Consider the following 23195-nt stretch of genomic DNA (forward strand, 5'->3'; position numbering starts at 1 on the left):
TATATGCAAAATGAGATAAATACTCATTTTTAAAAAATAATAAATAATTTTTTTATAGCATTTTAAATACTCTCAAAATTTTGTTGAGCCTCTCAGGCGCAACTGACCGCAGCTTATATATATGCACACACACACACTCGGGTGCGTGTTCTCCCTCTCCGCCCGCTTCTCATTTGCCACCCCGATCCCGTCGATCAAACCCTAAAAATATCTTCCTTCCTTTTTATCGGTACCTTCCTCTTTCCACGCCGTCGCCGCTCTCTCTCATCCACCCACGGAGTCATGAAGAGGTACCGGTTGCTGAGCTTCCCTGGCGCACCGCAACCCGCCTCCACCTCCGGCCTAGCGCAGGACCCGGCGGACGAGCCCTTGCATCCGACGGCGAAGCAGAGCATCCAGCCATCGCCGCCGCCGCTTAAAATCATGCGGCAGGACGGAGATCGAGGAGCGCCCCGGCCGCGTGGATCGCCGACGCCGGATCGGAAGGATCAAATCTTGACAGCGGAATCCGTGGTTGTGGTCGATCCGGGGTCTCGGCGCCCTGCCTCCGTGGAGACGACGTGGAATGAGTTCTATAGGGTTTGCTTCCGTTGCAAGAACCAGATTAGAGACGAGAAGCCGGTGTTCATGTTTGGGTATAATTCTCGTTTTAACTATAACTACTTGTTCCATTTTCGCAATTTCTTTTCTTGTGTTCTTTTGTGAAGTTTTTCAATATATTGCCAAGAAGCAAAGAACTGAATCTTTTAAATCAATCTACATTGTTCAATAGTTAGATACATTCGTGATGTTCAATTGTAACTAAAAAGAGTGCCAAACTGCACCATTAAACTGTCTTCAACCCTTAGCAAAATATTTTCTAATTAAGATGTTCAATGTATTTTATGATGATAAATTGAAGTATCTGATAATTGAAATGTAATATATGCTAGCATTCTATTAAGTGAAATATAAAGTATTATATCATGCGTGCACTTATGATAATCAGGACATGCAGATTCTTGCATGCATGAAATCCCTAAACTTCATTTTATATGAGATGAGCTTTCAGCTACATTACCAAATGTATGTGAAATTTCGTAGCTTGTAAAAGTCAACTGGATTCCAAGAGCTAGCGTAAATTTTGATGCGAAAAGAACTATTTAAATCTATTGCATTCGTGATCTATTCATCTTTCAATCAACTTATCTCTAAAATGGATTGTTGATCCTGATGTTCCCAGGTACTTGCGTGCATTCTGCTCTATTAAATGTCGGGAAGAGCAGATGATCATAGAAGGCGTAGTGCTAAGCAACTGAGCAATTGAAAGGGCTAGCTATGGATCTCACTTTAACTTTTAATAAAGTGAGGATTAATTGTGTTTAAAGTTAGGTCCTTGATCAACTACTTCGTTCTAATTCATTCAACTTTGAAGCTTCAGTTATTTCATGGAGCTTTTAGCTTTCTTTTTTGTTTCAATCCATTGAGATTGACAGTGAATTAACTAGCTAATTCTTGATCTAGTTTGTTCTGATTCATCTATGTTGGTCTAGTTTGTTCTAAGTCATTAGATTTGATTTTATGAAAGCTTAATTAGATTCCTTTTCTCTTTCCATTCACTGAGCTTCACACAAATAACTAAACCTTAATATTGAAATAAGATTCAAGATAAGGACGGCAGATAGATATGCCCATGGACCCTGAGATAAGAGCAAGTGAAGACAATTGACTATCCTCGCTTCAAGAATCATATCTCCTCCTTTAACACTATCTATTTCTCCAAGAGGTTCACCTTTGAAGTACACTATCTATTTCATCTTGAAATCAAGTGTTGAGAATAATTATCATGTCAATTTGTTCTTTCAATTTCCTGTTAAAATCTGTAGCTCTGTAGTTGAATGAAACACTGACAGAAAATGACGAAGAGTTTTTACCATGATTATTTCCCTCCACAACATAACACAGGCATGATACTTACATTCCATCCTAAGTAGTACAACTTACAGTATTCCATCTCTTGCCAAAGGATTACCAAAAAATTCTTTCATCGCAAACCTCTACTTAACCCTAACATCTCCAACATTTCTTACTGCACAATCTAAACAGCATTCTCGCATGAAGCACCATTCGACTTGCAAGTGTGCAGCATGAAGTCGCAGGCCGCGACGGCGTCAGCAACAGTGAGGAAGATCCATTCTTGGCCAATGCCTTCAAGGACCTTCGACGAGTCCAGCTTCTTCATTACCTCACTTCCTGGGTTTGCTAACACAAGCTGAAACAAAACAGAGAGAAAAGAAACAATCAAATTAGCATGCTATGGACACAGAAAATTAGTTAGTGATGGCACAATATTTGCAGTACCTTAATGCCACTTCTATCAACAATCTTCTTCACCTCTTCCAGCATGCTGATTCCACTGGTGTCAATGCTGCCAACAGCTGCAACAATTGGAAATAAAATGTTATGTTTTTGAAGTTTTCAAAGAGAGAGAGAAAAAGGTAATTGAGCCAAAACAAGTTGAGCTAATTACCACCCAGGTCCAGGATCAAGTACTGTAAACTAGTCTCCCCCTTGGTTCTCTCTGTCTCCTCATCAATCCACCTCGATATCCTATCAATCATAGAACACCAGTTTGTTGATGATGCTGTGTATTTGTAATTTCATTGAAGTACTGAATGATCGATGCAAAACCAACCTTTCTCTCAAGTAGCTTGCATTGGCAAAGTATATAGGAGCATCGATGCCAAGGATGAGGACTCCAGGAACACTTTGTGCCGCCGGATACTGATCGACTCTTCGGTACGCCATCGAGTTGGGGATGCTGCCGAGCACAGTGGTCCTCGGCCTCGCAACGAAGAGCAAGACCCTCATCGTGGAGATTGAAACCTGGAGTCGAACAGAGTAGATGGATGAATCAAGATTTGAGTTCTTGACCCTGCAACAGCTGTGTTGGAGCACGTGTTTTGACTACAGACATACCGCGATGACTAAGCCTATTTCAACGCTGCCGAAGACAACTCCCAAATATGCGCCTACGCAAACGCAGAAGTCAACCTTGTCGACGTGCCACAGGTGGATCACCGCCTCGTAATCGATAAGCCCTAGCATGGCGGAGATGATGATGGCAGAGAGGACCACCAAGGGAGTGTAGTGAAACAGCGGCGTCAAGAACAACAAGGTGATCATCACCGCGACCGACATGACCACGTTGGACATCGCCGTCTTGCAACCGGCGTTGTAGTTGACCGCCGACCGTGAGAATGGTCCTAAACACCAGTAGTTTAATTACATCAGTAATTAAGAACAGGTCACACTAAGTAAGTCCAGTTCTTAGATGAGTTTGGGGTGGGAAGCACCTGTTGTTAGGTAACATGAGGTCAATGATCCGACCATGTTCATCGTCCCAAAAGCTATCATCTCTTTGTTACCATCGATGTGGTAATTCTTGAACATGGCAAAACTCCTTCCGACTGCAATACCTTCCTATATATATATCAGCACAACACAGTTACGAGTTGTGGATTGGTTCCATCAGATTGAGTTATGTATCAAACAAAGAGCTGGACTTACGGCGAGGGCGATGATGCCGGTGACGATCCCGGTCTTAAGCGCAACCATGATATAGGGTGGCATGAATGTCAAGCTGGTTGCTGATGGAGGGTTTAAACCCTTTTTTAGGTGCCCAATCTGCAAATATGCAGGAACAAAATTAAAGGTATAACTAAATGGAATGGAACTGGTGATTAATTAATTCGTCTAGATCAAATTAAAGATGGCAAGGATTGCTCACCACTTGAACTCCATGGTTCTCTGCATGAGTGAGGTACACCAGAAGGCTTCCAAGTATTACAGAAGTCAAGGGGGCAGCGGCTGACACCCAGAAGAACTTTGGCCTTCTTTTGCTCTGTTTATTCAAATTAAACAAATATATGTTTATTTATTAAACTTTGTTGCGATATATTAACCAAACTTATTTACAGTAAGTAGTTAAGATTCTACAAAGCAATCAGATAGTAGTTTTTATGCTTTCATATTTTACTGCTGTAGTACAGTAAAGAAAACAGTGCTTTAAACTTGGATTCTTATCCTTGGAATCCTTCTCCTTAAAGCTGGAATTAAGCCAGCTCAATTTCCTTTTAGCTTTGCTAAAGAACCCGAATATATATTAAACCACATCAAGCGTACGTACGTACTTACCATATCAAATTCAAATAATCCAAGCCATAAGAAATTAAGAAGCTTTTAAACTCAATTATGAGTGTAAAAAATGTATATATATTTCGAACTGCAATATTAATCAACTAGGGGTAGATCTCAGAGTGAGTCGATGGGCAAGAAGAAGAGGACAACGTTCTCTGGATGGAACGATGACAGCAAGTACCAATGCAATAATTGGCATGCAGTCACGGGTTTGTGTCCCTTATGGACGCAAGGGAAGTCCTTAAACTTTCTTTTCTACCATTTGCTTGATAAAGAAACGTGATTATTAAGTTATTACTTATATATCGTTTTGGTTTAGGAAGGTGAAGTTAATATAGATGCTTACGAAGAAACGAGTGACGAGAAGAAAGAAGAGGAAGCAACACCCCAGCACAGCACTTTCCCACCTCCACTGCACCAGAAAAAGAGACGCCGTGATCAGTACTTAGAGACCTCAATCCAGATAAATTGAGATTTTGGGAGAAGTAAACAATTGAAAGGAAAGAAGAAGAAGTAATGAACCTGATGAACTTGAGAGAAGACTGACTGCAAAACAGATACGAGGTCAGTTGCGGTGGTGAAGTGCTGAAGACCGAGCATCCCCTTCAGCTGCTGAAGGCACACTACCGTAGCAGCTCCTGCCATGAACCCCACTATGGTTGCATGGGACAAGAAGTCCACTATGAAACCGAGCCTGCAACAATTAATATACCATTTTAATTCAGAAGCTAATTGATAACTAGTTTCAGGTAGAAATAAGAGAAGCATCATATATATTAATTACCGCAGCAAGCCGAGAGAAGCTTGGAAGAGTCCGGCGAAGAAGGTGGCGGTGAAAGCTACATGCAAGTACAATGCAGGGTCCTGCACCGGTGAGATCTCCTTCCCCAGCATGGAGCTGATTAAGAGTGAGGCCACGGCCACCGTGCCCACGGCCAAGTCGCGGGAGCTGCCCATCATCGCGTATACCAGCGGCGGCACAAAGCTCGAATCTGTTGCATGTTCACGAATTGAATAGGAAATCAAATGATTAATATAATAATCCACTAAAAATCAGAGTTTGATGGATGGGAGGATGAGTGGATTACAGAGGCCGAGGATGGGAGGTAGGTTGGCGAGCTTAGCGTAGCTGATGCCCTGGGGGATGGCGAGGCTGGCAATGGTGATGCCGGCGATGAGGTCGGACTTGAAGAGGGAGGCGGAGTAGGTGGGGGCCCAGTCGAGGATGGGGAAGAAGTACTTGAGGCCGAGCATGAACTTGCGGGGAACCGTCTGGTTGCGGAACTGACGGAGCGGGTCGTCGGGAAAGAAGGTCTCTTTCAGGTTGGCCCTGAAGGTGTCCAGGAAGGGCCGCGCCGGCGGTACCGGTACCCGTCGAGCGAACTCCGTCGCCGCCGGAAACGCCACGTCCCCATTCCCCATGAGACTGAATAATTATCGAATCGGAGGAGGAAGAAGAAGAGTAGGTACAGAACAGGTTTAGCACAGAGGCAAAGGATGGAAGGTTCGTTATATAGAGAGATGAGCTCGCACTCCCACAGTGGAGGTGCCATATGGGTCCCGACTGGGACAGGATACGTGGCAGGTACTTAGTGGCTATTGCTATCAAGGACCGAGTAAACGTCCACTGAGCTCACGTGGAGAGATCTGGTTGGAGGAAGAAGGTGCGTGGAGGAATCTATTTGTAGCAGTGACGCGCTAACGAGAAACACGCCATCTCAATTGCAAAAGGCGGCATGCAATTTTGTTCGCCTCCTGCCACTTGGACACGTGTCTTCACCTATACCAGTATGATCAATCTATTCAGTAATTCTAATCATGGTCGAAACTGTAAGAGAGGCCTCAAAACTAATATTAATTAAGGGAGTCTGTCTTAATCATGTTTATATGAATGTAAACCCTTTTATAATCTTGGGTCTGAGAGAAACTAATCTCAACTCCACTTTACACCATATTCTAATGCTCTAATTTCAATCAATAATGATGTCCTATAATTTTTTGTAAGGCATCTTAATTTCTTTGAAATCATATCTTCTTCCTTAGTTGATTAAGAATTGTGCTAATTCTCATTCCTTTCTCCTCTAATCATTAATGTTTCCTTGTGGTTTCTTTAACCACTCTATTGTTCTTGTAGAGAAGATGGTGGGTAAAGATTGATTTTATTGATTTCTCTAGGGTCTATGGATGTATAATTGGATGCTTCATGTGAATGTATAAGATATATTATCGTCTTGTAGTGCCATACCTAGAAAGTGGTCAAACCCTAGTAGAGGCGTGCTCAATTAATCTCCTTCTTCAATTTAGTCCTTATCACAACGACTACTCCAAGCCAAACAATATCTCCAAAGGACTTTATTTTCCAACCTTAGTTAGCTTGTCATACTTGATCACTTTCTCTCACTTTATAAGAACACCTTGTCTTTTCCATTGGATTCATCTCTTTATGATATCTAAAAGCAAATCAATCATCCGTGGACCTAAATATACAATCTCACCTCCAACAAATAGAGAAATAATATTTGATTCTCTATGATTATTAGTTTGAATACTTAATGATTATAGTAGAAAGCATATATATGTCCAATTCATTTACTTTGCTTATAAGAGTATACTCTAACACAACCATATATATTATAAGGACAATAAAAACACACACTTGTTCGATATCGTGACATTTTCCTACCTTCAGATAAGCATCTTTATCCTTCAGCTAATGGCAAGGAGATAGATTTTGTCCATGACCTAAGAAAGAAAGAGATTCCTCTTGGTGTAGAGTAGGGCATTAAACAATTAATGAAAAATAGATGTATGTTGGCAAAATTTTCACTCTTTTTTTGAAGGAATATTTTGTGTATAGAGTGACATGATAATGCTTATGGTGACATTTGAAACTAAGGTCAATTAGAAAAGCCTAATTGTTAAATTTAACTCTCTTAAATCTATGCTCTGAAAAAATGTAGTTTGAAGATTCAGCAATTAACTAATCTGTCAATAAAAAAATGAGATAATTTACAGTACTGTCATAAGATAATTACAAACTCCTTTAAAGTTTTACAGTGTCTATTAGGCACCACGTATGTAGATTTAGAAGTACAAACAAATTTATTTATCAATCCTAGAGGGAGAAAAAGATGCTGATCTATTTTCTCTCATTCTATTAGAACAAGAACATCTTTTGTTGGACTAAATGACATAATGTTTTCTTTAAAGATTGATTAGTAAATAAAATAGCAATATAAACTTATAAATGATGAGAGTTTACACTCATTAAATATCTTGTGTATTTGAGATTATTATTTTTATGATTGTTATGGGTTCTCACATCACATTAGATATGTGACATTGTTATCTATAAACTATACAGATTTAAATCTCCATAAAATAATAGAAAATCTTCTAAATTGTAAACTTTGTTCATATTTGTTTATCATCAAATTACTAGTTTCAGAAATCTAGTTTAATTCAACATTAGGGTTTTTGTCAATCAGGAACATATTTATAACTGAACAAAACGGCAATTAATGATTGAATCTAATAAAAAAATAGTGCTTTTGACTAGGCAGATAGCTACTTTTGTCAGCAGAATTTAATTATGGGTTCTCGACTGAATAATTAATTTGGAGGCCTAAAGATAATAATGCAGCAGTAGTGCGATGGCATCAGGCACAGTTCAAACCATTAATTAATTATTTGCATTTCTTTTCAACAGCTTTTGTAAATTCCATATTTACTTCCAAAGCAAAAGCAAAACAGGATGATGAATATGCCAAGTCAAAACCGAGTGGAACAAAAGTGCCGTCAGAATATTCTAAAGCGAGTCAACGCGCATTCGCAATGAATATAATTATCAACTGAAGTCAACGGTTTAAGTCTATGATGGAGGCGAATCTAAAATGCAAAACCAAATCCAATGATTGAATCTTTTGTATAAAGCAGATCCAAGCTTTTTCATTGCGTTTTGCCACGCGTCTCGAGATCGAATTTTGCTAGTCGATTTTAATTCGCAGCAATATCAAAGAAAGAAAGAAAAGAGAATGATATGTTTGTATATATATTCCATTAATTGGTCCAATTATTAAGCATGAATTAATGCTCTTCTTGTCCCACACTACCACCCACCATATCCCTTTGGGCGATGCAGCCACATGAATGCATGCTTTGAGTGGCCAAACACACCACCCACATTCCATCCAAAATCCAAATAATGGAATTAAAATTAAAAAATACTTTGCATTTCAAGAAAAGTCCAAGCTATTATCAATAGTCTCACTAATGCTAGATCTTTGGCCTGCTCATAGATTGACTTATAAACGAGTGCAAGATCGTGAGAAAATATATTGATTTTAGAGAATTGAGAATATATATATGTGCTATCACTAGGTCCTTGATGAAATAATTGAGTTATCGGCCAAGTACTTTCTTCTGTTCCAGCATCTATCACTTCTTTCTGTCGATTTGTTTCTGCATTCTACAGTGTTCAGTGGCAAACAAGGATGAGAATCTGCTTTAATTTCTGCACCATCCACGTTGGTGTCCAGATCAGAATTAAGCTTCTCATCAGCCAACGTAAAACCTTTGTGCTATAAGCTATCAACCTTCCATTATTCATAACAATCATAATGCTTATAGTAGAATCTGTATTCATTTTGAGCTCGGCTAGTCACTGATACTGTAACTTTACTTTCATGGGCCATGCACGTGCACGTGTGTGTGTATATATATATACACTTCTGGCGCGAAATTAAAGACGCAAGATGATAGAAAGTGGGCACTTAATAAGACTACTGTGCGGTCCTACCGATCGAGCACTGAGAGGCATAAGGACCTATTGATCATGATATATGTATAATGCAAGTTTGCTCCATTTTCCGCACTACAGAAATGGACCCCCCTGATCCACTTTTCTCTTCTCTCTCTCTCTCTATCTATATATATATATATATATATATATATATAATCAATTATAGAGAAATTTTCTTGGGCTGAGCCTCTCCAAGCCCAACATTGCCCATTTAATGTTTTGTTGGGCCGAGCAGTTAGCGAGTGAAGTTCGCCTAGCCACGCACACATGTAACGGGTGGGTGCTGCCAGATCATCTTCTCCGGGGCTGCGGGTCTCCAGAAGCTTCCACCAGAAGGTCCCACGCCGCCTCTCCAGAAACTTCTGCGCCCTCCTCCGATTTAATCTGCCCTTCCATTTAACTCTATTGCACTCCCGCGCGCTTCCACTTCCGTCTGTCTCCTTGCTCCCTGAAGCCACCACAAAGCTGCTCGGTACTCGCTTCCGCCAACTATTTTATCATCAACTCTATCTCACTGAATCCGATCGACTCCGCCTTGTCGTGGTTGTTTCCGATCTTCGAAGAACAGAGTCCGTGACGAGTTCAATTAGAAGCTGAGTTCCTTACGAATCTTAGATCTGAGTTTTTTGCTGAAGTGAAGTTCGTCCGATTCCGATCACTTGGTGATGTGATTTCATATCCAAGCTAATGTTCTTGTTTTGTTTTTTTTTTTTCAGGGATTTAGGAAAGTGGACCTAGATAGATGGGAATTTGCAAATGAAGGATTTCTTAGAGGGCAGAAGCATCTCCTCAAGAGTTTGGAGTTCGAGTTACAGGGAATTGGAGCTAATGAGAATCATGAGCGTGAGCAAGGTGGAGATCTCTGGAGATGGATTTTGAGTTCTGGGAGGAGCTTATGAAAGAAACGAGTGAAGAAAAGGAAAGAGCAGAAGGGGCAGAAGGACTAGAGGATAAAGATATTGACGTCCTTGCTGAGAAACTAGGCTATCTGAATTCCGGTACTCCTAAATAGATTACACATCTATGCATCATTTCTTACACTTTATTGTCTCCTTCCTCTTGCATCAATTTCGCATTTAAAGCTCATTTTAAGTTTTCTCATCAGAAAGTTGCATAAGGTCATTTTAATTCTACCTGCAATTTTTTTTTTAGCAAGTGAGCAGCGCGACGGAACACGTCGTTGTCATTTACTCGGGCGAAGTTCTTTTTTCTCCAGAAGCGAATATCTCAAGAGTTTCAAGTACAAAAAAACAGGAGCCTTGGTGGGTTTTTAGAATTTGTTTATGTTTTTATTTTCTATCAACAAGAATCAATACTATCTTCTTCAAATCTCAGCTAAATTTGTTGGAATGCAGATCTTACGTCAATTTTAGTGATCTCGGCAGTTGATTATGGCTCTTTATTAACTGGCCATTAATGACGGAAATGAAATTAAATCTCGATCGAGTCCGTGATGGAAATGGGGATCTTCATATCGTGGTTAGTTGTCCTCCATTGTATTTCTCTATATGTTTATAGACATTGCATTCATCATTTGATTTTCACCGAAATGGAGAATTAACAAAGATCATTTGACCTTGTATATGTATTTTAGTGCTAAAGTATGTTTAATTTAGTTGATAGAAATATCATGAATAACAAAATTTTCCATTTTAGTTAATATAAAATATAAATGTTTTTAAGGAAAATAATTTCATTTCATAGCAACTAAAGTCACTTCTCTATCTTCATTTTCCTATCAATAACTTCTGTTTTTTATCTTCACCCTCCATCTCTGTCTCATTAGATATAATACTATTCTAAAGCACTTAAAGAGAATAAATAAGAAGATCAGAGCATAAATAATTTAAAAGTTGAGCAGTCTGGGCAAAGTTGATCAATCAAGTTAAGTTGACTATTAAAGGTTGCGTGGATCTAGTAATGCTAAGTTGGGTATGTGTGTCTAATGAAAGTTGTGTTGACTAGTCTACATAGCTTGTTCAATAGACTCACTCAACTTTTTCAAATGAAAGGTTGCGTGCATTTTTTTTTTTGAATTTTTCCAACAAAATATTCATTTCCTAAGCATAGTGTAAATTGTACTATTGAATAGGCTATGGATTATTATCAACGTTAGTTAAGACAATATTAAGTTCCTAAGCATCTTTTTCCCTTAGATTTTTTTCATTGACACATGACTTTTCAACCACAGAGATCTGCTGTAGCTGATATTAAATGTATAATCACATGGCAAACGATTTGTCATGACAAATAATGACGTTAGGTCAGCCAATAGTCATATACAATGATTGATTTAAACTGGCTACACAAGAGAACACATTCAAGATGATAGGCAGATGGAGCTACTAAACGTAGAAAACATGTTTTTATTCGAACAAGAACATCATATCCCTGTAGTCACCTATTGAAAGATTGAGCTATTTATTATATCTAAACAAATTTGTTTCTTTCAAACAAAATAAGCATTTCCCTGTTTCCATCATTTTTTTTCCCTTGCACAAATACACTAACAATAACAGACACACATATCTATAATAGAAACATTTAAATTTATTTTTTTTTGTTTTTGGTCTTGTATTAAAAGACAGCTTAGAATAAGAAAAAATTGGGGCAACAACCACTGGAAAACTACTACACTCGCCAACGTACCTCACAAAATCAAGTCACGCAGCTATCAGAAATAGCTGGATGGTGGTTGTCTTTGTCTTTTTCCTAAATGAAAATAAAAACGAGAGGGATTAGTAGAAAACCTCCAATTTCAACTTGGTGGAATTGATATTGAAAAAAATCTGATCGATCGGATCAGATTTACCTTTAATTTGCTAGTAATGGGTTGAATCCGATAGGATCACTTCTTGTTTAATTGGGTCGACATTGTCCATCCCATCGCCTCTCCTGCTACCTGCCAAACACTCACTACTACTCACCATGTGCCTTGTCCCCCTTCCCAATCCCAATCATTCAGAAAACGCTATGGAGGCATTTAACTTCCACGGGCCCCAATTGGGCTTAAACTGGGCCTGGCGCCGCGATCCATCGGTGACGTTTGTTGACCTTGATTGGACCACGCCGACCGTTCGATTTGCTCGGTTTGGGCTCCTGCGGCGGACACGCGTCGACGAGGTCGCGGATGGTGCCGTCCACGAGGTCCTTGAATATCCGCCGTTCGATTTGAATGGCGGCCTCCGCCACCTCGGCGGCCAGCCGAGCCCAGGCGTCGTGGTCCTCCCGCTCGAGGTCCCTGCGGGCCGCCATGCACGTGACGACGTTGACGTCGTCAGCGAACACTGGCTCACGCGCCCGCAGCAGCTCCGACCAAACCACCGGCAGCATCGGGCCGGCGTCCGCACTCTGGCTCGCGTCGGAGAGGGAGCCTGGGCGCACGAAGGTCTCCCAGGGCGGATGCGACGCGCAGCGTTTCCGATCGAGGATCTCCGCCACCGCGTCGAAAAGGAGGCGGCGGTGGAGAGGTACGGATTTGAAGGCACTGCGCCGCTTCTCGAGTTGAGTATACACGTCGGTGGCGCCGCCGGGGCTGTCGGAAGATCGCAGGATCTGCGCCACGCACGCATAGTCATCGTCGTTGCTCTCGACATCTTCCTCTCCTTCCTCCTCCTCCTGTCCCTCCTCTTGCGCCGCCGGATCGTCTCCGTCGTTTGACGCAACCATTTCCTCTTCGCAACCGGGCAACTGATTTCCTTCGAAATCGATGGCGCGCTTCGTCAACGGAGAGCGCGGCGGCGAGGCTACCTCGAGGACCGAGACGGGACTTGGTTGCTGCTCCGCTGCAGCATTAGCAACCGAATCCACCGCGACGGCAACCTGCGCCGCCGCAGTAAACTCCGCGATGCTGCTCAGCAATTGGTCACACCGCTTCAACAGCTGCCGTCCCGCCCAGTAATCCTCCGCCCAAGACTTCTGCATCACCGCCAAAAGCCAAATCACGAGAGAAGAAAGAAAATTGTAAACTAAGAATGACCATGTTGCCAATTAAGGATACCTCGACGTCCATTGTGGGAGGGGCTGCGGTGGCGTTCGAATCGCCCTGCGCCGGCGAGTTTATTCTCTGTTTCGGCGCTACCTCTAGTTTTTGCCGCCGATTCGACTGTGGTCGACCAGATGTTGGAACAGTTGCAACTCGGTGAGGAGGGGTTTTAGGTGGATTTGCGGCCGAGATTCGGGGTCGTGGTGGCAGAGTCTTCGCAGAATCCGTCGCACTTGAGATCCTCCGCTTGGCAGAAGGTCTCGGAACCCTTTCCTTCGTCGCATTTTCTACCCTTCGGTTTTGGCGGAGCGAAGGAATGGCTGCTTCTTCTACGTTGTTCCTCCGACCAGCGATGGATTTGGAAGCCATCTGCAGACGCGGCTCTGTTGACGGTGGCCTGGGCGGCGAGGGAACAGGTTCAATGACGACGATCGGTGAGCAATTGGATAACCTAGAATAGCGGTCGCGGCGGCCACTGATCTGGTGATCAGATGGCGTGGAGTGGAGAAGTCCCTTGAGCTGAAGAGCCTCTAGTATTTGCTTCAGCGTCTCCAAATCCCTCGATGCTTCATCCATTCCTCGAATCAAATGCCGTTTCTCGAGTTCAATTGGGAGCAATCCGCGTCTCTTCGGCTCGGGGAAGAATTCGTCAGCGTCAAAGGAACTCTTCCTCTGAAGCGGTGGAAGGCGAGATGTCTTCGCCTGAAATTTAGGTTTCAGCGCCTCAGGAACCCTAATGTCACCGAGATTTGCCATTCTGATCCACTCTTCGACGGAGACACGGTCCGCCTCCGCCGGAGATCGTTTAGGGTAGGCGTCCCCGTCGAGGAACCGGTAGGATGTTGCGTGTCTGGGAACTCGAGACTCGGAGGCGGATCGACGGAGCTCAGGCCGGCCAGATTCACAGCCGCCCTCGTCGACCGCAGAATCTGGTAGATCATCCAGCCCCATTAGCCGCGCCACGACACTTGGAGAACGGCATTTCCGATCGATTTCATCCGCAGCCTCTGAGGCGTCAGATTGTTCGCCGGACGAGACAACCACAGCCGCCGAGCAGGCCCCGCGTGCGCGGTGCCTGCTCTCGCCGTCGAGAGAAAGGCACCGAGTATGATCTCTAGACCGCAGCGAGGACCTCGAACTATCAATGACCTCCACCAGCGGAAGACGGTGCGTCCGCGGTGGCGGAGAATGAAAATCCGGCGATGGGGACCGAAGACCGTCCTTCATCGAGCCCGAGGACGCCTCCGATATCTCCGACGGCGATGCGAACGAACCCATCACCTGAGATCAGAATCCACCATCACAAAAAAGGCACAAAGGGGAGACGAATGGCAGACAAATTTTGCATCTTTTAGGGCAGTAGCATACTCACCATCGGCGGCGGAGGGAGGCGCTTCCGTGCAAGGATCTGGTGCCGGTCGAAGAGGTGGAGGAAACCGGCCATGCAGCCCATCTGCCGATCGAAGTGCTTGTGCTCGAGGAGGCCTCGGCCAGCGCTCGGCGCCATCACCGCCGTCGTCTACCTCTCGCTATCTACAACCACGCCGCCCAAGGTGTATCGCAACCCGTAACGTCTCTCTCTCCCTCTCTCTCTCTCGCGTCTCCACACACGAGGAACCTCGCTCTTCTCAACTCCTTTTGAAGCTTTGTTGCTAGCAAAATGACGTTATTGCCCTCACACCATCCTGTGATCTTTCTTGCGTCATCCGAGACAGGGACCACAACTCCTTATCCAATTAATCGTACGCCACAGTCTTCCACCACTTGGAGAAGATATAATCATGTTTCCTGTCCCGTAAAGATACGGGAAAACTATACCCTCCCCTTCATTCCTATTGCGTCGGTGTCTTTGCCGTACGTATTCTGGTGGGCCCCGCTTCCCGAATCAATCCCACCAACCGGAACGCCGTTTAACTTCCTCCGTGGCTCGACGCATCGGCTAAACTCGCGTATCGTTGTGACCCAACCGCCTTCGTCTTCTTCTTAGTTCTTACTGCCCTTTAAACGAAGGAATCAATACTTCATTCCTGTTTTCATCCACAAGCAAGTGGAGCTGGTTTTTGCAGCAGAGCAAGTGGAGAACATCATGTGGCACAGTTGTTGACTGGGAGTGAGCATGGCGCAAACCCTTGTGCCAAGAATCTCCACACATGCTCACACAAAGAACAGGAGGAGGTAGCAGTTGATGCAACTAGCTAGCAATAGTCTAAGCTGAGTCGTTGGGCCTTAGAATAATCTCATGGTCTATTTCAATTCATGATTAATGCATTTGGCATGTAGTCGTCGCGTTCGCTTTCTCACTTATCTTGTAAGGTGAGACGAGAACTAATTGGATAAATAAAAATAAAAAGATGTGGAAGCTGCTGTGCCTGTGTAGTTTGCAAACAGTGCGTCCTGTTTACACGTTTAACATTTAATGGGCTACTTTTGGTCCCCTTTTTCGGTGGTCAAGAGGCGATTTTAAGCTTCAACTCGAGTCTCTCATCCATCTTCCTGTGTTCAGACATCCACGAGTAGTTGGGAATCAAATCCATCTTATTAAGTACATTTATTATCTCCGAACATAAAGTAATGCGTACCATGCACCTAGGAACATGTAGCATTTATAGATGAAGAGAAGTGTCAAAATAGATCCAACAGTTTTCTTCTCTTAATTTTTTCAACTTCATTGAAATAAATATGTATGATGCTAGACCCAGATCTGGAGAAATGATAAAACATATTATGTCAGCTCAGAATCTTTCCTTGCATTCAGTGGATCAAGGAAAAAAAAACCAGACTGTGGAAGCATGAAGCATCAAATGCCAAAAGTATGAACTGAGAACCAACAATGGTTTCGCGTACACTTCCTGAGAAGAAGAATGCCAAATGACTATTTTCTCTAGTAGAAACAAAATTTAGCAAGTGAATTCATCTCGTGAATGTCTTTAGAGTTGAGGAAAAACCAAACACCCTGTAACATTCAGTTTATTCTGGAATTAGCTGGTCGTTGTCTGCTTCTCCTTCCTCCTCTATCTTGGTTTTAGATGGGGTTGGACCGGACCCAGGAGCTTGCTTCTTCTTTATACCACTCACAATATCATCAATCCTCAGAAGCATGCAAGCTGCTTCGATTGCTGTCTTAAAAGTTTGGGCCTTGACATTGTACGAGTCCCAAATCTGAAGGAAAAGGACAACAGGAATACTTAAACGAGCGGGGAAAAAACAAACAAACAGGAGTATGGGATGGAAAGGGGAGGCATAAACAAGACCTTCCGTTCCTTCATATCGACAATTTCACCAGTGTTTCCATCGATGCCAACCCATTCATTTCCAACATTAGCATGCTGCAGCATAGAAGGTAAACAAATGAAACTGCTCGTTTCATTTAAGGAATATGGTTGATCAATGCATCTAACTGGCATAATCAATCCAACCATAGTAAGAGTTGAGTCGGACAACTAACCGATCACAGTAGGGTTAATTTTACCTTTCCTTGGAGAGCAGTCATTGTACGAATGACATTTACCCCACAATTCTGAGCTAACGTCCGTGGGATTGCTTCAAAAGCTACAGCAGCAGCTTCATAGGGCCACTAATGAAAACCACATAGAAGGATCAATTAGCTGCTATGTGGCACAAAAATGAACTGAACATTGGTGTCAAATGTCAATGCAGGTACACTTCAAACAACTGCACAATAAACATATTAGATAGGTAAATAATGGTCACCACCTTTTCTATTCCTTCAACTGAAGAACTCTTCTGTTTTAAAGCAGCTGATACTGTCAACTCAGTTGCACCTCCGCCAGGAAGAAGTTTTGGGTTTTTCAAAATGTTTCGAGCTACCGCCATTGCATCCTGTCAACACCGACTATTATTGAAGGAAGCATAAATGATTTAAATTAGTTTGTGTGGACGTGGAACCGTACCTGCAGATTCCTCTCAACCTCATTCAGGAGATCCTTACTAGCACCTCTCAGAAGCACAGTACAAGCTTTCGGATCTTTGCAATCCACAATAAATGCAAAAAACTCATCACCAAATTTTTTGATTTCAAACAGCCCTGCTCCAGTTCCAACATCAGACTCTTGCAACTCCTCTGGTCTATTGACAACGACAGCCCCACAAGCCTTTGCAATTCTATTGTTGTCTGTCTTCCTCAATCTCCGGATAGCACTGACTCCAGCCTTGCTGAGGTAATGACACGCAAGATCACTGAGCCCTTTTTCAGTAATCACTAAATCAGGTTTGAACTTCAGTAACTGCATGCACATATTTTGTATATATTCCTCTTCCATCTTCAGCAGTACTTCCCTGACAAATGAAGAAATGCTGGTTCATCTTCAATAAGCATATGTAGAAAAAAAAGGTATCATCTTGATGCATGACTGAATTTTTGGAGGATCATCGCTTTCATCAATAAAAGGTATAATTTCTTGATAACAGTCAACATCAAGGTCAGAGAATTGAAAAGATGCTATTGGTTCATCAATAAATTAGCTCCAGCTCAAACTAGCTTTAGGGAGCAGAACACAACTTTATATACCTAGATTTCTATTAGAATGTGAACATGCCAGGTTGACTAGATACTTGCATACTGCGAAAAAAAACTTCATGGCAGAGCCATTTCACCTCTACAGGAATTGCTGGTTATCCATATAATAGCCATCTTAATAAAATATGAACAAGTAATTTTTGGCTGCTTATGATGGGTACACAATAGGTGCATGATTAGGCATTAAGGTACCACACCTAAAACATTTAGAGGAACTAAGGCAATTGAAGTATCAAAGGTAGTAAACATATGATTTTCATTTTTCCCCGATTTCAACATCTACTGTGTTTTCTGCAGAATGTTTTTGATAAAAAAATGAACAAAGTTGTTTACAATCCAGCCCACTATTCACCACTTTAAGACAAGGTCAAAAATATAAATTTAAACTGTGAATATCGAAGGCAAAAGGGAGATAAAAGAACTGAGAAAGAAAGAGATAAGAGTACATGCAAGCTCAGTATCAGTGGGAAAAAAAAACAACCTGCTGGAGATACTGATACAGTAAGTATGCAGCAATACAGCTTGCACTTGCAAAAAGTAATATATCTCCTCTGTTCATTTTTTTTTCTTCAATTTAACAATTTTCTTCCCCTACCTGGATAATCTGGGAGTGACTCCTTTTCTTGATTCACATCTCGTCATTCCTTTTGACCTATTACTAAATCAGTTATTAATTTCCTTTAAATCAGTTATATTTGATATTATATAATATACATCTTTGTAACTCACTATTCTTCAGCATTCGCCTAAGACCTATGACCCCCTAACACTACCCTGTTTTAAACACCCAGCTTGCCTTAAGCTGACAAAATGAAGACTTTATCTTCTCTCTTCTCCAGTCAGACATTTCTTAACACTACGATCAGAAAGAAGTTGTTCATCAAAACTTTGCAAGTGAAGATCAAATTAATTTCCTACCAGTCATCTTCCTTTATTAATTCAGCATTGGTTTGATTTTCTCCTTTTTTGTACTCGAGAGGGCAATCAAGGAGGATAATGCGAGGGTTCAAAATCTTTCTCCTCATTTTCCCAGGTGCCACTACATCTTTATTAATCATAACTCCCTTGAGAACCTTCGAATCCTCTAGCTGACCACCAGGAACCTTCTCAACTTTTATATACTTCTTGATGTCAACCTCACGAACACCTTGACCAAGGTCCACACCAACAGTTGCCGTAGCATCAATGGCAAGATCCTAGAAACAAAAGTAAAGATGGTTAGAATTCTGAGGTGCAGAATAAAGTCATATGCATATAAGCACACACTAAGAACCATGATCTAAAATCTCATACTACAGATAACAGGCTGAATTTGAACTGGTACCAACTAATAGTTGATCATCTATGTCCATTACAAACAAACAGACATTCACAACAAAAGTTCTTTGTTCATCTGGTATATGCAAAATTCTTTACCAGATAGTCAACTTACACATTGGAAACAAAAAACGGTGACACCTTTAAAAAAGTACTCACAGCAATTAAGTCCCCAAACTGTCCAGTAAATTTTGTTCCTATACAACTCTTGACGAGGTCCAGCATTGCAGCACCTGTGAAGAGCATCCAAGAGAATGACTCCATTCAGACTTAATGCCAGAAAATATATTACATGATGAAGAGGAGATGTTTAACCAATTGTCATGTAAAAATTTTAGATATCTTGGATCTTTAATGAAGAGGAGATAGTGATGAAGATAATAATAATAATAATAGAATAAAAGGTTAGAGGTTGAAATGAAGAGATCCTAAAGTCTTGTGTGGTTGTTGTGTGTCGTTTAAGCTATAAGGATATTCTATAAGATAGTGGTACAACCCAGCATACTTTATGGACCTGAGTATGGGGTAGTTAGAAAACAATATGCACAAAAAATAGTGCAGCAAACTGAGAATGCTATAATGGATGTGTGTATGTAGTTACTAGAATTGTTAGATAAAAGAATAGTACTATTCAAGAGCAATTTGTGTAGCTCTGATACTGGATAAAATAAGAGAATAAGTTAATATAGTGTGAAGTGAAAGATGACCAATAGATTCTATAGTTGCAAAGTTGTATCTATTAGATTCAAAGGTAGAATAGGTAAATAAACTCTTGCTAACATAATTAATGAAAGGATAAAAGTATAATGAATATCACAACATTGGTTCATACCAACGAAAAAATAAGACATGATCAATAGTTGGGACTAACATAATTGGAATGATACAACCAATTGTCACAAACATCAATTTGTTATGTGATCACAAAAATATCAGATGCAGTGTAGTACTTACGATCAGTCACATCAATAGGCATTGCAATCTTGTCAAGCACAGCAATAGAATCTTCTAGAGCTTTATTATATGCTGAATAGAGAGACAAGACACTGTTAGAGAGAACTAGATAATCAAAAAGGCTTCTGCAGTTGTAAATTTTTATCAAAAATTACCTCGACATATAACAGTGGGATGATAGTTTTTGTCAATGAAAGTTGCAGCAACATGGAGCATCTCCCCAGCTTAGAGAAATTTATGTGAAAAGTTAGTACTACACTCAAAGATGTCTATATTTCATCTCATAAGAGAAACACAGCATGCAAAGTTTCTGTTGACAAAAAAATGCAATCACAACAAAAAAACAAAAACTTTCATCAATGTATAATATTGATAAAAATGAAGATGTATGCTTAGAAGGAAGAATCCAAATTATACATTCTCAGAATAATTTTGACTACCCATAGCAAGCTATATATAATGGCAATTAACACAAATTCATACAAAGGTAAGAAAGATCACAGGACATACCTAGTACAATAACAGAGGTTGTTCCATCTCCAACTTCTTCATCCTGTGTGCGGCTCAGTTCAATCATAGACTGCCAATTGTCAAAAACCATTGTTAATAGGATTCTGCTGGTCTCAAAAGATCTAACAGAATTTTTACTGTGATACTAAAGTCCATAACATTAGAGATGTAAAAACAAAGGTCAGTGACAAGTACAACAAGTACCTTAGCAGCTGGGTGAGCAAGATCAAGTTCTCGTAGAATAGCATTTCCATCATTGGTGACTACAATACCTGGAAAAACCATTTCAACAGGTAAAAATTGAGAGCCAAATAGCCGAGTGAGCCAATGACATTATATTGTAATAATCAAGCCATGAAGCACATTGTTTCCAACCTTGTCTTTCAAGATAAGTCGAAACATTTGAAGATTGAATTTTACTTTGTCTAAGAAAAGGTGTAGTCCATGGAGATCCTCTTCTCTTTCATTAGTTCAAAGGATCAATTAGTAGATTTATTCACAAAGTCATTGAGAAGTGCTAAATTGAGTACATTTGAAGCAGGATGGTGTTTCACAATCTTTTTGGGGATGTTGAGAATCAAATTAAAAATAGGAAAGGGACAAATTGTAAAAATGCCAAGACAAGGGGTGTGAACCTTGTCAAAGCTAGGATGCTCCACGCCTTATTAGTCTCACATGGACAAGTGGTTTCCTTTTCTAACAACTCAAGCTTTGAGGATACGTGGTTAGCTGATTAGCTTAACAATGTAAAAAAGAACAATAATAGTAATCTATATCAAGGTAGAGGGGACTACCTACAGAGCATAACCTTAATAATTTCCCCATTGCATCAAAAGTTAAAATCTTTTGGGGGTTGTTTAATATTTTGCTGATCTAATTTGACTAGTTTTGAGTACTATTATTGTCTGATAACAATTCAGATTTCATAATGTATGATTCCCTTTGAAAGGGAGCCAAAAGCAAAAGATGACTAGTGAGTTCAAACCATTCCTTTGTTCCAAGTCAACTGAAAAGGAAATTCTAGAAGAGCCACTCCACCAACATAATTATTCTACAATATCTATCAATCTAATATGCATTAACAAATTAAACTTAACAGTTCTGCAACCAGATACATATCAAAAATGTGAGTTGAGATTGTCTAAACAATTAAACAATCAAGTAAAAGAAAATTTCTAATGCATTGTAAATTGAGCTCCATTGATTGGATAAGAGAAGTACAGTTAACAGAAAAGCATGATTATGCACTATAACTTCCATTAGAATCATGTATCTACTTTATCTAGTATTTTAATATGTAAAATGCCAGAACAATGTCATGTTAGTTTTAGCATTTCAAAGTATACTGCAAATAGAGTCAAAAAAGTTGTTTTAACCTTGAACATCTGGGGTTCTCCTTAACTGTATTAACACTAATGATAGGAAACCTAAACAAATCTATTAGGTAATCTCTAACATTTGCATGGATGGTGACAGGGTGTATCTCACTGGCATTTTTTAGATCCTTAGAATTCAATTTTTTCTTAAACAATGTATAATATATGGAGTGGCTCCAATTTGCCCTCCTTATCTAGTAGACTTATGTAGACAAAATGTCACTTTGGAGCTAAATGCATACAACCAAACGCAAGGGAGAAATGATGTCAGTAATTCATAGGTGAGAACAAAATATAATTTCCATATATTAGAACAAGGTTTTTATTCCATGATGTAAGTAATCATGTCTTAAAACAGACCTCCTGCAGCATCAAGCAGCATCTTAAGCATAGATCGAGGACCCAAAGTAGTTCGGATTATGTCAGCCACAGCCTGGACATAAAATGTAAATTATAATGATTAACTAATAACATCCAGTATGACCAATGATAGGATAAAAAAAATTAATCCAACTATTCAAAAACTACTGAACTACCCATGAAATTGCAATACAAGAAACAATTCGACTGATCAACAATGGGCGAATACAACAGAGCCTCCATCTATCTTTATTTTATTTGTTAACTGAGCAACTACAGATATCACTTTACAGCTAACAAATATGCAGTCCAACTAAGCTAACAAAATAATTCCAAGGAAACTTTACTTATATAGGAACACAAAAAACATTGGAGAGACTTTTAAACTCAGCAAAGCATGTTTCAGTCTCCAAAGAACTTATCATAACAGATTGTCATGTGAAATTACTTCAAGAGTATACATAGCTTTACCTTGGAAGCTTGGATATTGGCATGACGAACCTTACTGCCAGATTCCCGTTTCAAGGAATCCTCTGCTCACAACAAAGAAAACTGTCAGATGAAATGAATAGAAAAGGCACAGAAAGTACTCAATATAGCATCATTTACAAAGGGTTCAAGCTTTTTTGATCAGGAAAAACGAGAAATTGCATTAAATAACGACCTCAACGTCCCTAGAGCAATAAGCATCTCCACAAAGAAAAAGGTGATCCAGAACCAAACTTTCTTTTTGGAAATAAATGTGAAGTGTGAAGCTCGATAAAACTAGAAAAAAATAGGGGGGAACAAGAAACGCTATTCCATGTCTTCTCCAATATTCGTACTAATCAAGTGAAACTCCTCCATTCAACAAGCGCAAACAGCCCATAAAGGGAACAACGTCTGCCGACCAATCGAGTATCGATTCGCATACATTCTTTTCCCACAACAAATAATGAAATCACAACCAAAAAGAAAAAACATCGCTACGAAAGCAAACGTAGGTCTAAAAAGAAATGACCGCTCTTCTGGCGTAAAGATCAATAGGTTTCAAAAGGCAAGGAGAAGGAGAGAGACTTACTGAGAACAAGGACGGGGGCCTGCATGGCTTCGAAATGCACCGAGATGTAAACGATCCTTCCTCTTGTCTGAACGTAGGACGAACAGAGGCGACGGCAAGTGGAGGCCCGTGCAACG

At 40.7% G+C, this 23195-nt stretch overlaps 3 protein-coding genes across 4 annotated transcripts; all 3 read right to left on the bottom strand.

Moving 5' to 3' along the window:
• Window positions 1–1901: 1901 nt before the first annotated feature.
• LOC141820789 (sulfate transporter 3.1-like) lies at window positions 1902–5601 on the bottom strand. The gene is made up of 12 exons (XM_074708176.1): window positions 5268–5601; window positions 4964–5171; window positions 4702–4873; window positions 4526–4591; window positions 3770–3883; window positions 3550–3666; window positions 3336–3462; window positions 2959–3245; window positions 2675–2865; window positions 2510–2589; window positions 2341–2417; window positions 1902–2251 (listed from the first exon to the last, which is right to left on the bottom strand). The coding sequence occupies exons 1-12, from the start codon at window positions 5599–5601 to the stop codon at window positions 2078–2080; spliced, it is 1947 nt and encodes a 648-aa protein (XP_074564277.1). The 3' UTR covers window positions 1902–2077.
• A 5852-nt stretch (window positions 5602–11453) lies between these two features.
• Window positions 11454–14538, bottom strand: LOC141835270 (uncharacterized). Of its 2 annotated transcripts, none has more exons than XM_074722706.1 (4): window positions 14338–14538; window positions 12981–14246; window positions 11793–12898; window positions 11454–11692 (listed from the first exon to the last, which is right to left on the bottom strand). In XM_074722706.1, exons 1-3 carry the CDS (start codon window positions 14470–14472, stop codon window positions 11990–11992), a joined length of 2310 nt encoding a protein of 769 aa, XP_074578807.1. In that variant the 5' UTR covers window positions 14473–14538; the 3' UTR covers window positions 11454–11692; window positions 11793–11989. The 2 variants fall into 2 exon arrangements, with proteins under 2 accessions (XP_074578807.1, XP_074578814.1); XM_074722713.1 differs by having other exon boundaries at window positions 14334–14357.
• Window positions 14539–15755: 1217 nt separating this feature from the next.
• On the bottom strand, window positions 15756–23178 carry LOC141829953 (T-complex protein 1 subunit gamma-like). The gene is made up of 14 exons (XM_074717419.1): window positions 23080–23178; window positions 22491–22552; window positions 22020–22092; window positions 20488–20555; window positions 20284–20353; window positions 19929–19997; window positions 19774–19845; window positions 18979–19052; window positions 18421–18698; window positions 16877–17261; window positions 16680–16805; window positions 16435–16539; window positions 16217–16291; window positions 15756–16124 (listed from the first exon to the last, which is right to left on the bottom strand). Exons 1-14 carry the CDS (start codon window positions 23102–23104, stop codon window positions 15933–15935), a joined length of 1674 nt encoding a protein of 557 aa, XP_074573520.1. The 5' UTR covers window positions 23105–23178; the 3' UTR covers window positions 15756–15932.
• Between the last annotated feature and the right edge of the window lie 17 nt (window positions 23179–23195).

This window comes from Curcuma longa, chromosome 1 (genome assembly GCF_044706935.1).
Source record: "Curcuma longa cultivar G26 ecotype Majalengka, Jawa Barat chromosome 1, ITB_CL_G26_1.1, whole genome shotgun sequence".
NCBI classification, from domain to species: domain Eukaryota; kingdom Viridiplantae; phylum Streptophyta; class Magnoliopsida; order Zingiberales; family Zingiberaceae; genus Curcuma; species Curcuma longa.